The sequence below is a fragment of the Teleopsis dalmanni genome, chromosome 1 (assembly GCF_002237135.1).
Source record: "Teleopsis dalmanni isolate 2A chromosome 1, ASM223713v2, whole genome shotgun sequence".
Taxonomy (NCBI): Eukaryota; Metazoa; Arthropoda; class Insecta; order Diptera; family Diopsidae; genus Teleopsis; species Teleopsis dalmanni.
The window spans coordinates 38,350,932-38,363,955 of NC_051846.1; the positions used below are offsets into that span (position 1 = coordinate 38,350,932).

The window sequence follows — 13,024 nt, forward strand, 5'->3', positions numbered from 1 at the left end:
TTAAAATATCGAAAAATATACAGCGCGCGAATTTTAAATGAGAATTTCCGAAAACTTTTCGGTCTTAATGTAAAATTTGCACAACTTTTTGATGTTAATTATAGCTCCACTTGTTCCTTAAATATGTATATTTGTATATATAGATCATAAAAAAGAATTGATATTATCAACTTTTTTTCTGTCAATTTTTTCAAAAACTTACAATTCATTTAGTAAAATATGTTTTTATTTCAATTATATTAATTTCAAAATTTTCTAAATTTTTAGTCCACCGGAAATGAAGACCCAAACGAGGTGCTACTGGATTCGGAAATGGAAAAAGTTTTCGCCGGTCCTACAACACAAAAAGAGAAATTTGATGTAACTACATTTCAAGATTCGAGTATTCCCATCGGTTCTTTTAAACAAAAAAATAGTAAGTTAATTTATTATTTAAATGCAAATTACTTGACAGTTAAAAATATATACTGACTGATAATGATAATAATAAATACTGATTTATATATAATATATTTTATTATGATATTTTTTTCTACATCTATTTGTATGTGTATGTAAACTTATTATTCAATAATTTAATCAAGTGTGCAAAATCTATTAAATATTTTTCATTTGTGTATTTGTTGCATTAATTTAATTATTTAAATTTATTTTAGTTCGTCGTAATACCCAAGGTGATCTTAATATTGAAGAAGACTCAGAATATGAAAGTCAAAACGATCCTGTGAATCAACAAAATTACGATGACATTCCAGAAGATTGTCCATTAGTTTCTGAACGTGCAGGACATGGAGATCATTCAGTAAACAAATTCATATTATAACAATATTTCAACTTAAATTAATGTTAATTGTATTATTTAGGATAATTCTGCTGACGAAAAACATGTGCAGTTTGGTCAAAAGAAGGCCGTTGTTACCCCACCTAGTTTAGGTTATGATGATCAACCTAACGATAATATACACGAGAGAAAACGTCGAAAAAGGTACGAATATATAAAATTTATTCCTTAAAATTAAAATGTAGGTATGACTTCGTAGAGAAAATATAATATTTAATAGCAGTTTATAGACTATATATGGGCGCATCGCACTGATACAAAATTTCAGTCTATCTATAATTAAATTAGTTTCTTAGTTTTCGACCTATTTTATATATCGCCCCGAATAAACTATATACGTGGATCTGTTTAATGATTTTGATTCTTGAATATAATGTCAAAACCCAAAATTTGAAAGTAGAAGGTAGCTGAAAGGAGTGTAAATGATAGATAATTTGTATTAGAACCTATTTAAAGTGTATTGAAGCCTCTTTAATTTGTTATAATATTAAATAGTTGATTTTCCTTTCGTTATTTTAGCCGTCATCAGTATTATAGACAACGCAAATTTTCACATCAAGAAAGCGTGGATAGCAAAAAACCAACCGAAGAAAACGGCGATGCCGGAGTACGGAAAGTATCTGTGCAACCTGAAGATACCACGTTGGAGGTTTGTGTTTGTTTTGTACTAATAAAGATTTTAAGTTAGTTTTGCATTAGTTTATTAATAATATGCATTTTAATTATATGTTCATATATCCTTTCCTTTGCTTGTATTTTAAAAATTTATGCTAACCATATAGGCTCATCTAGAAGCTTCACAGGTTGTTTATATATTACTAATCATATTAATATCCATTTTATATTTAGTTTTATTAATATGTTTTATAGATTTAAAATAGTCAGAATTAGATTTTAACTAATTGAATTAATTAAAAAAAAAAAATAAAAAAAAAATATTATTTTGTGAAGTTTTTCAGATATTAATTATATTAGCACATTTTTTAAAGTTAACTGTTAATGATTATTTATTATACTGATTACGGTTTATATAAATAATTTAAAGATTTATAGAAATTAAAACATTATATTTTATTTTCTTTTGATACCTTTAATTACAAAAAAAAAAAAATGAAGATACGTAACGTATGTTTGAAAGCAAAGTAGACTTTTTAAAAATGTTTACTTATAGTGAGACTACGTTTTGGTCTTATATGTATCAGTAAGGCCAACCCCTCCCAGATCCAACTGAATTAGTGCCCAACTTATAACTTTTTTGGAAAAATTCACTCCGATGTCGTATCTTGAAAGCTAAATATTCTTGGTCAAATAATCAAGTAAGGATCCAATAGGTTCCAGGTCATGCTTGAAATTCCGGTAAAGTGGTGAAGGATAAAAAGGAAGAGAGGTGAAAAAGAGAAAACTATATTGGGACGACTAACCAAAGCTTTAACAATAATAATTGTTTATAGGATCTTTCAACTAAATTAACTCAATTAGCAATTAGTAGTTTTAGGGACTGTAGTTTAAATTAAGATCCGAGAAAATGATGAACTTGCTGTAATTGAATTAGTAGTGTTGTAGAAAGGAGAATGAGGTCTCAAAACATATTCTTGGAGTTTGCTTGGCACTAATGCAATAACAAAAGAAATGCATGCTGGCCAACAATCTCAAACTCACATGCGATAGTACAATATTTATCGAGCACATCGGACTTAGAGAAGTACTCTGATAATGTGAAGTTGACACAATAGAATTATGGTTTGCATTGCACAAAATACCTCAACTTCAATAAAAATAATATTTGTAAAAAGTTCTGTTTACTTTGAATGTGTGTATTTTTTAATTTTTATATGTCTTTAATTTGTTAATATAATTCTTAATCAATATATATATAACACGAAAAAGAAGACAGCATCCTCCAAGAGTGAGTGTTTGCGACACGGAGATACAGTGGGAGGATAACATAAAATATCTGGGGTTCACTTTTGACAAACGGTTCAATTGGCTTAAACATTTGAAATACAAACGGAATAGCTGCTCTAAGCTTCTACATTTATTAAAGCCGCTATTTAATAATTATCACTTCAACTTTAAAAACAGAAAGTAACTTTATACGCAAGTAATTAGACCTGCACTACTGTACGGATGTGTTACATATAGCAAAGCCTCAAATACTACCTTAAAGCAATTACAGATAGCTCAAAACCTGGCTTTAAGAAACTGTTTAAGATTCCATGTATATATAGATCAACAGACATACATAGAATCTAGGATGACTTAGTGAAAAAATATATCAGAGACAGAGCTCTAAATTATTCACTAAAGTTGATACGCTAATTAACCCCGCCCTAACAATCCTCAAGTCCACTTCTGGACTCTCAGGAAGATATGCTGATTTAAGGTCCGTCATCAACTAAAAGACAAATAAATGATGTTTTTTTTTTAGCCTAGTTAAAGCCTAGTGTGGGGTAGAGATAAGCCCCCCAGCCATTATAGAGTAAAAGTGCGTAATAGCACTAACTCAAGAAGAAGAAGAATGAAGATATATATATAATTAAATAAATATATTCATGTTTATAATCCGTAATCGGTGTTCATTAAGAAAACAGTATGATTGTAAACATAATGTTTAATGTGACAGTATAGTATACTATATAGTTTAAAAATACTGTAAGGTGTCTTAACAAATTCTGACATATTTTAAATCTTATTATATCATACTTACGTAAAACCTTTTATATATATATATTAAAATCGATTTTTTTTATTGATTAAAAATAGGAGGCTGATCTCAACGAGTTGAGGTCGCATCGTTCAGATGATCCACGTGCTTTGCGGCGACACAAAATTCATCACAATTCCATTAAATTGCGTGAATTACCACAAATCAGTGTCGCTGCTTTACAAACCAAGAAGGCCTTCGATCATAGCCCACATGAGGTAAAATATATATCCATATATACATACATATATATAAATATAAGTAAAAATAAATCATATAATGAAAAAATTTTTTAGACTTTCGTACAACTCAATGAACTCACCGGTGTTGCTGAAGATCGTGAATGGAAAGAAACAGCACGTTGGATCAAATATGAAGAAGATGTACAAGAAGGTTCTGATCGTTGGGGTAAACCACACGTTGCCTCACTCTCATTTCACTCCTTGCTTAATTTACGCCGTTGCTTGGAGACTGGTGTTGTATTACTTGACTTAAATGAAAAGGACTTGCCCGCTGTTGCTTATCGTGTTGTAGAGCAGGTTAGTGATAGTAAAAAATTTATTATATTTTTTTATAATATTTATTAATAAATATATATCTCGTAAGCTACTGTGTGTATGATGTATATTAAAACAATATTATTTCAATTGAAATATTTTTAGATGGTTATAGATGAATTGATTAGCTCAAGTGATAAGCCGGCGGTGATGCGTTCTTTGCTTTTAAGGCATAGACATGTGAATGAGTATCAGAGCGCTTTTCCATTTACCAAAAGAAAGTACAACAGCTACACCAGTTTACAGGTAAATTTTTTTTAATTATAATTTATTAAAATCATTATTTTACTCAACATTTTGAATTAAATTATCATGTTTACATTTATACATTATGTAAATTGCATTTATTATGGCGTTATAAAATTTTAAAAATATGTTTTGATTGAATTGGCATATAATAAGCTTAATTTGCAATTATTTTCTTATCAAACTAATTTTAATCGATCTCCATGAACACTGATTTCATTATAGAATATTATTATTATATTACAATCAATGTCCTTTAAATTAACATTATTTATAGAAAATATTTTGCATACTCATTAATGCATTTACGTTTTATTAAAAAATTGTATATTGGCTTTTAAATATTGGCTTTTACATATAACATATGAATCAGTGGTTTTGTAAGTCCTTTATGATATTTGTAAATAAATATTTTTATTGTGCTTTTTTGTATTGTTTTTTTTTTTGGGTTTTAATAAATACTTATGCAAATATAATTGATGTGAGATTTATTATAATAATTGAGTCATTATTTAAAACTAAAAGCCAGTTAAAAAATTGTAAATAAATTAGTGTTGTTAAATTAAATAAATTTAATTTTAATTGTTGTATCGCATATATTGTATATTAAAAGCTATTATTTTTGAAACAATCAAATAAAAATTATATTAAGTGTAATTGTTTAATAAAATAAATTAAATTAAAAAATATATTACAAAATCTTATTAACTAAAGTAATTATTGTATGTGGGGTGTTCGTAAAGTTCTGTATCTAACATAGAAAAACATTACTCTTTGCTTATTGTTGTTTATTTTTCGATTTATTCTCTTCTTTATTCGGTACCCTTATCTCAAGTATGCTGCAACTTCTTCATTTCCGCATAATTATGCATTGTATCAAAAACTTTGCAATACAAAACTTTGATACGAGAGCGGTTTGATAAGTCAGTGACTTTTTGAATAAAACAAATTTTTTTTAGGCAAATAAACATTTTATTTTTCTACATAATCACCTTTTAGTTCGATACATTTAGTCCATGGTTTTTCTAATTTTCTTATTCCCTCCAAATAACAGGTTTTCTCAAAGCTCTCAAAATACGCGTTTGTTTCGGTAATGACTTCTTCATTCGACTCAAATCTCTTACCGCCCAGCCATTTCTTTAGGTTTGTAAAGAGAAAATGGTCGCAAAGGGCTAAATCTGGAGAATATGCTGGATGGGGTAGCAGTTCGTATCCCAATTCGTGGATTTCGGCCAGTAATCAGCACACGAAATTCACTTTTTTCCATTTTCGTAAAAATTCACGAGGTTGTCTACTTTGAACGGCTATCAAACACCGACTGAACGACGTAGCTTGCTGAAAATTAGAAAGTTGCCAACTGGTAGATTATAGCTGACGACTGAACTGTTGCATTTGGAGTAACTGCGCGGAAAATTCACTGACTTATCAAACTGCCCTCGTATGACGAACATTTTTACACTATCAATTTCGGAAATAATTAGGCACATATTGGAACCAAATTTGGTATAAAAAGGAAATGGTACAACAGTACATGACTTTTATCCGCAACGACTGCGGAAAAATAACAAAACATTGTTTCGTTGGAACAAGAGCTTTATATTTGCAAATATTTACTGCCTTCCCCATGCAGTAAAATCTGTACTAGTCTAATTGTGGTCAGGATATATATTACATATATAATGCGAAAGTACTCAGAACACAGCTTTACTCCCCATGATATTGTCTATTTATTTTCATGTCCACATGCATATATCAACTTGAGTCCAAATAATATTTGGCTCGCATGTCATTGAAGTGGCAATGTTACTTCGCCTTGACCAAGATTAGCTTTAATTAAAACTTCTTTCATCCCCTATCTACTCTCGTTTCCAAAACAGTCCTCTCTTGCTTTAACACTTCCTTCACCTAATCATATCCTAACCCATGCAAACTTATTTAGAATTTCTTTGATGTTATCTGTTATGTGGATGGTTGTGGTATCACCACTACCACAACTTTAGCAGGTTCTCTAAATGATATTGACCATCAGGCAATATCATTTGATGCATTCTTTGTTTTTTGGTAAAGTGTTTCAGAATGGTCTTCACTAATTAAGCTGGCGCGAATATGTTTATGTTTTACTACTGCATATGACAGAACATAGTCTTAGTAAAATTAATCTAAATCGGAATAAATTTGCAACAGACTTCATCACAAGGAGATACTTAAATATTCGATCCATAAAAAATATTTAAAAATAATTTCGGCAATGTTTGATATGTTCAGAATTCATACGCAAGCCTTTTCGAACACCCTACATACTATTAAATCCTTTGATAAATGTGTATATTATTATTATAACTTTAAATGAGTGTTTATTTTGTTATAAATAAATTAGACAAAGTAATGCTATTTGTTTATTATTAATTATATTTTATGTGTATTTTTTGTTACACCTTAACTGAATATAAGTTAGGTGTAATGATATATAGTATTGAACAGTGAAATACAGCCGAATTTTATTAAATTCTTCAAAAAATGTGTTTGTTAATAATAATAAAAATTTAATAATCATATAGACAGAATAAACATACTACGTGATATATATATTAATTTGTTTTAAAAATTGTTAAATTATTATGCCAACAACTACATATCTCTTAATGCTTATAAGATTATATATCAATTATAATTTTTTGTTTAAAATAATTTATATTGAATTTACGAAATTAGCAAAATTTCTGAAATTTTAAATTTTGGTTATTCATTACTATTTTTGCCTTTTTGTTTAATTTTCTTGGTTTCTTTTTGCATATATTTTTTCACTATTTTCATGTCTCTACCCACTGGAACATTTTAAAAATTCCAACCTCCTTTCGACTACCACCATATATACTATAAACGCGGCTCTATGCATCCATTAAATATTCTAAACATAAGAAATCACCACTGCCGAATCACAAAGTAGCAACAGCGATCAAAAGAACAGTAAAATTTTCATAAATTATATAATTAAATAAAAAATTATTTAATTCATTTATTCATATACAACGTTTTATTTATAAAAAATAAATATAATGCTAAAGTATATATTTTAATTAATTGTTTTGTATATAATTTATATTTAACAATTATTATATATTAATAAGTAATAAATATTATTGGTAATAGTAATTGTACATACAATATAAACTTGTATAGTTAAATACAATTTTTTTAACACTGAAACAACCAAATATAGGTCAGTTTATAATTATCATACATCAGTTTTATATTTTATATAAAAGTAATTAATTATAATAAGTAAACAATAAAATATTTATATGATTTGACCTTGGTATTAGACATTACTACAGATGTAGTAATACACTAATTAATTATAATCTATTAAATAGATTACTAGCTAATAAATTTTAATAAATATTAACTATTTAATGATCCAAATTATGACCAGAACAGCTATTATACATTAGGTAGGGTAAAGAAATTGCCTTTTACTACCAACACATGTACTTTGTCTATTTTCCATTTTGTTGCTGAAAAAGTGACAAGGAGAGGTTAGCTAGAGTAAGCATTGCTTTCCCTAATTCACACGCTAAGTTGAGTCTAAGCGATTTTTGGACCTACCTTATTGAAATGGTCAAGTTTCTTCGTCTTAATTTCTTCAACTTCAATTTAATTCGCAACCATCTTCAAACCATTCTTACTTCTTACTACTTACAATACCCTCCTGTCTCACTCTACCATCACCTATCCACATCGTACTATATGTATTCATCTTTGAGATTCTATGCAAGTTAATCGCTTAATAAATCTCTGCGGGTCACAATAATAACAACAACAACAACCGTTGCTTCCTTTACAACTTCCTGACTTATCCTTATTAAACTTTTGAGTCTTCTAAACAATTATTTCTCAACCCAAAACGTATTGAGATTCCAAAGCCCAGCTAAATATTTATAATCTGTTGAAAAAATCAACATCAAAAAGTTGATATCGTTAAAGCCAAAAATACAGATTGTTACTAGGTATACCGGTTGAGCTAATAGCACGGACACGTATCGATTTCCGAACTGACGCTTGAGAAACACTGTTTAAATATTGTTAAGAAGATCCGATAAGTCTACCTTCATTATCTGTGACAGATTAATGATAAATCAGTTTTAATCAGTTTTAAATCAGATATTGTAATTGCGTCGACTATAGTACCTCCTGCACAACCCGTTTGTTAGAATATACTACCGTTGAAACATTAGACCATAATGCCTTGCACTTCAGTAAGGTTATGAACTACAGATTGGCAGGAACTAATATATGTAACAAAAGTTGCCTTGTTTTTTTTATATAATTTCGAAGATTCTATTTACTATATATCTTTTATCACAATAATGGCGCTTCTATGCTCCTAAATAGTTCACACATCAGGATTTGTTTTGATGTTCATTATGTTAATTATAGAACCTCTTTTGGCTATCTCATTTCATTCCCCTCTATATCAATATCAAGTGGAACTTTGTAACGCTCAATGCTCTGGGATTAGAAGTGCCATTTCATAACAATCTTTGTTTTGAGCATTCCAGGTTTAAATATCTTTATTGCTACCTGAATGTATATAAAGATAGCCATAGCTGGTTGGTTGGTTCAAATGACGAGTCAAACCGTTAATCCATATAGTACTTTTTTTCCCGTTTTGATGCCACATTTTCGTTCATTAATATTAAATTCGTTGGTTACTGTAATAATTTTGATAATTTCTGAATAATTAGATCAAAACATTGCTGAATCAGTTATAACACTGAGTTAGATTTCAACTGATTATTTTATTCAAAAATTGTTAAAATGTAAATCCTTTTCTTAACATTACTAATTTTCTCATAACCTCTGAACATAGTTTTTTTAATATAATTTTCATTACCTTACCAAAACATAGAAATTTCTATGTTTTCGATTTAACTTTATTAACCTTTAACTAAACAAAACTTTTATAACTTAAGTTTCTTATATTGAATCCTTTAACTCTTAGCAGGAGCATAAAGCCTCATATTATATATTGCGATTTCGTTAATTAGTAGGTCCGATTCTGGTGTTGGGGCTGCCAATTGTTGCTTCCAGACCGACAGAAAATATTGTAACAGTACTTCTTTTAAAGGTATACGAGCGTCGCCGTTGACCATTTACGGTTCCTCTGCCATTTCTTTTACAGACCGTTTAAGCATACAACTCTATCCGCAATCTACGACCTCAAAATATCGAGTGGGTAATTTGCGGGTAGGGGTTTTTAAGGAAGTGACCTTTTTCCGACTGTTTGGTGTGCAGGAGGTATTTTATTTCCCTCCTACCACTCGATAACGGGAAAGGCATGCGCTATCCGCTCCTTGCGACGCGTCCTCTAGTGGTTACAGCGTCCCTCGAGGAGAGTTAAGTTTTTTAACATAATTTTTTTAACAAAGATTTCTTAACACAAGTTTTATAACTTAATGGAAAATAAAAATTTCTATGTTTTTCTATCGAACTTTCTTAACATTAAACTTATCACAATACGCTACAATAGATACATACCATATGAGATTACTATATATTTTAATGTGAATTTGTACCAACTTATCTGACATTAAACAATAACAAAACCTAGGAAAAAATTAATAATTATATTTATTACTTTTCCCAATAAATAAAAATTGATAAAATAACTGTTTTAATTCGCTACTCACAGAAAGTCTTCCTTTAACGGCTGTGTAGCCTAATTGAATTGGTTGTTTCAGTGTTAACGAAAATATTTACAAATAATTTAAGTAAGTGTTTGTATATACATAGGATTACATAACGATATACATATATATATATATATATTTTTATGTGTGTTTATAAATTGTAAATTTCTCTTTTATTCTGCTCTTCTTGTTTACAATGTTGTGTATTTTTCTTTTTTCCTTTTCGTCATTAAAAACACTTGCAATTGCAAACATTTAATTATTAATAAACATAAAATTAATTAAAAATTAAACATTAAATAAAAAACAAAAAATATTGCAAAAAAACAATTACGACAAAATGCAATAAATAAAAATTACTCATACGCACATTGAACATTGAACGCATAAAATCACACTTATGTGAACAAACACATACACACTCACATTAAAAAATACACGCTCACACAACGACTGTGGAATATCCTTAAATGTTTGTATGTGTGCGTGCTTAATGGTACACATAATTACGCACATTTATGTTTGCTTTTTTAATTTCGCAAAAATCAAAAAACAAACCAAAACAAAAAAAAACAAATAAAGTTGCTTTGGATGGGAAATGAATACCAGCAACAATTACCACAACAGCAACAACAACAAGGGCCATTTCAACTACACCAACAGCTTCAACAGCAACAACAACTATTGCAACCGCCACATCGCAAACTGCGCGCAAGTAAACGTCTTTCTGTTTGCGAAACTTTGAGTGCACCGCCGCCATCAGTACTGCTTGGTCCAGCGTCTGCATATCGCAGACATTCCACAATGTCTTATATGGGCGTAAATGTTTAACCTTCATTTGTGCTACAATTTAATTTGTTTTTGGTTTTACTTTTTTTTTTGGTTTCTTTGTTGTTTGTATTTTCATTTTGTTCAATAATTTGTGTATGTTGTTTGTGTTTTTTCGTTGTGGTTGATTGGCTGTGTTATAGCTTCAGCTTTGTATTTTTTTAAAAATGATTTACTTTTATGATGATTTTCAATTTTTGATTTCATTAATTCTGATATAATCTATTAGTTCCATTTTTAAACCTTCCGAAAAATGAACAAATGGAAAGTAAATTGATATATTGTATTAAGCATAAAATAATGCATTACACGGTAGGCCCTTGAATGGAGCCACAAATAAGATGAAGTTAGATTTGTGTATACCGTAAGACAGTTTAGTCAATAGATGACTACACACCTTCGGATTCATGAAGTGCTCAAACGAAAAGAAAACTAAGTTTTTAATTAATGAAAATAAAATTTTAAAAAAAATTTTATAAAAAAAAATAAAATTTTAAAAAAAATTTAATAAATAAAAATAAAATTTTAAAAAAAAATGTAATAAAAAAAATTTAAAAAATTTAAGAATCCGAAAATATATAGTCATCCAATGATTAAACTGTCTTACGGTACACACAAATATATTTTCATCTTATTTGTAGCTCAATACCAAAAAAGTGACAAGATATCTGAACCTTGGTAAAAGTTTGACTTAATATTCATAATTACTTTCTATTCTTATTAAGATTTCCAAGCCTTGTTATTATCAACCTCCCCATCTCCCTTTGATTTTCATCAAGGAGTAAAAACACAGTTTTATATAACGTAAATTTTTAAAGCATTTCAATCATTTTGAACTCAATGCCATAAAGTGTAGTAAAAAAACACTTTAATATATATAACCATTTTACTAGGTCACCTCTAGTCCAATACAAAGGTATCTAGATATCTAGTAATCTTCATAAATCTTCTCTCTCTCATAACTCTTCTCCTTAGTACTTTTCAAAAAAATGCATACCCTATAATCAGTAAATTATTTTGAGGATATACGACTGAATACTGAATATTTAGTTTCTAAATCATCTCTGGTTTATGGAAACTGAACTGTTATTATGATATACCATATGTTTTCAATACTAACCGTCGGAATTATTCATACTACATACTATAACGTTTTCTGGCCATGTCCACAATATTAGGAATAAATGTCTTATATTTCAAAGATATCATATCATATCCTGTCTTACTTTCCAAGGCTTGTTAAAAGTAAAATACTTCATAGAACGTAGTGCTAAAATTTTTGTCTGTATCAAAAATATTTTATGTCATATATCAAGAAAATCATACCAAAGGACATTTGTGTTCGTGCCCAAATTATTACGAATAAATATCTTGTATTTCAAAGATATCACAAGTGTCATACACTTGGCTTGCGAAAAATTGGTTATATTGTTTCCATTTTCAATATTAGTAGTTAGAACTGTGTATTCAAAAAGCATAATAACAAAACTTTTGAGTATGTCCTAAATATTTCGTATCATATTGCAAGAATATCGTACCATATGATACTTGAGCCACTCAAACTTGAAAAGCCACACTCTTTTTATTATTATTAATAATTAATAAATAGATTGAAGGCTTTATATAGCCTTATATAACTACTTTTGCTCCTATCTAAAAAATTAAGTGACTCATGGGTCAAGAATATCACACCAAGCCGTATTCAGACCATTGTTTTATATTATAGACATAGCACTGTAGCCAAAATTGTGACAAACCCCATTTCTTATAAGTTATAAGGTGCATTAGTAATTTTTAAATCTTGTCAAACATTTGATTATAATCTATACATAAATAGATGGGTTTTATAATACTTCTCCCTTAAACCTAACTACATTATTTTTCAATGTTTTATTTTCAAAGCCCCGATATATGAAAGGAAACCACAGTTATAAATATCTCTTGTAAGTGTTACTGTTTTGCGATTAGCTAAAGCGGTGGGGCCTTATGTTATCACAATTCATTTAAAAAAGAAGTTATCTCTCGTTATAGGGAAGTGTGCAAGTTATACCGAAGAATCGCACAATTATATGTGATTGTGAACTGCAGTCAAATAATAAGAGTAACAGTTGTCCTAAAATACTTGTTTTGTGCCAATTTCATATATGTGTTAAAAAAA

General features: G+C 28.8%; 1 protein-coding gene across 2 annotated transcripts in view; it reads left to right on the top strand.

Moving 5' to 3' along the window:
- Window positions 1–10,857, top strand: part of LOC119671723 (anion exchange protein 3-like) — a gene marked incomplete at its 3' end in the record, with an annotated part of 143,813 nt that extends 132,956 nt beyond the window's left edge. For both annotated transcript variants that reach the window (XM_038082480.1, XM_038082481.1), the window contains 8 exon segments: window positions 268–415; window positions 657–802; window positions 864–985; window positions 1,361–1,490; window positions 3,605–3,763; window positions 3,842–4,084; window positions 4,208–4,348; window positions 10,621–10,857. In XM_038082480.1, the coding sequence (XP_037938408.1) occupies window positions 268–415; window positions 657–802; window positions 864–985; window positions 1,361–1,490; window positions 3,605–3,763; window positions 3,842–4,084; window positions 4,208–4,348; window positions 10,621–10,857 (1,326 nt within the window).
- Window positions 10,858–13,024: the final 2,167 nt, after the last annotated feature.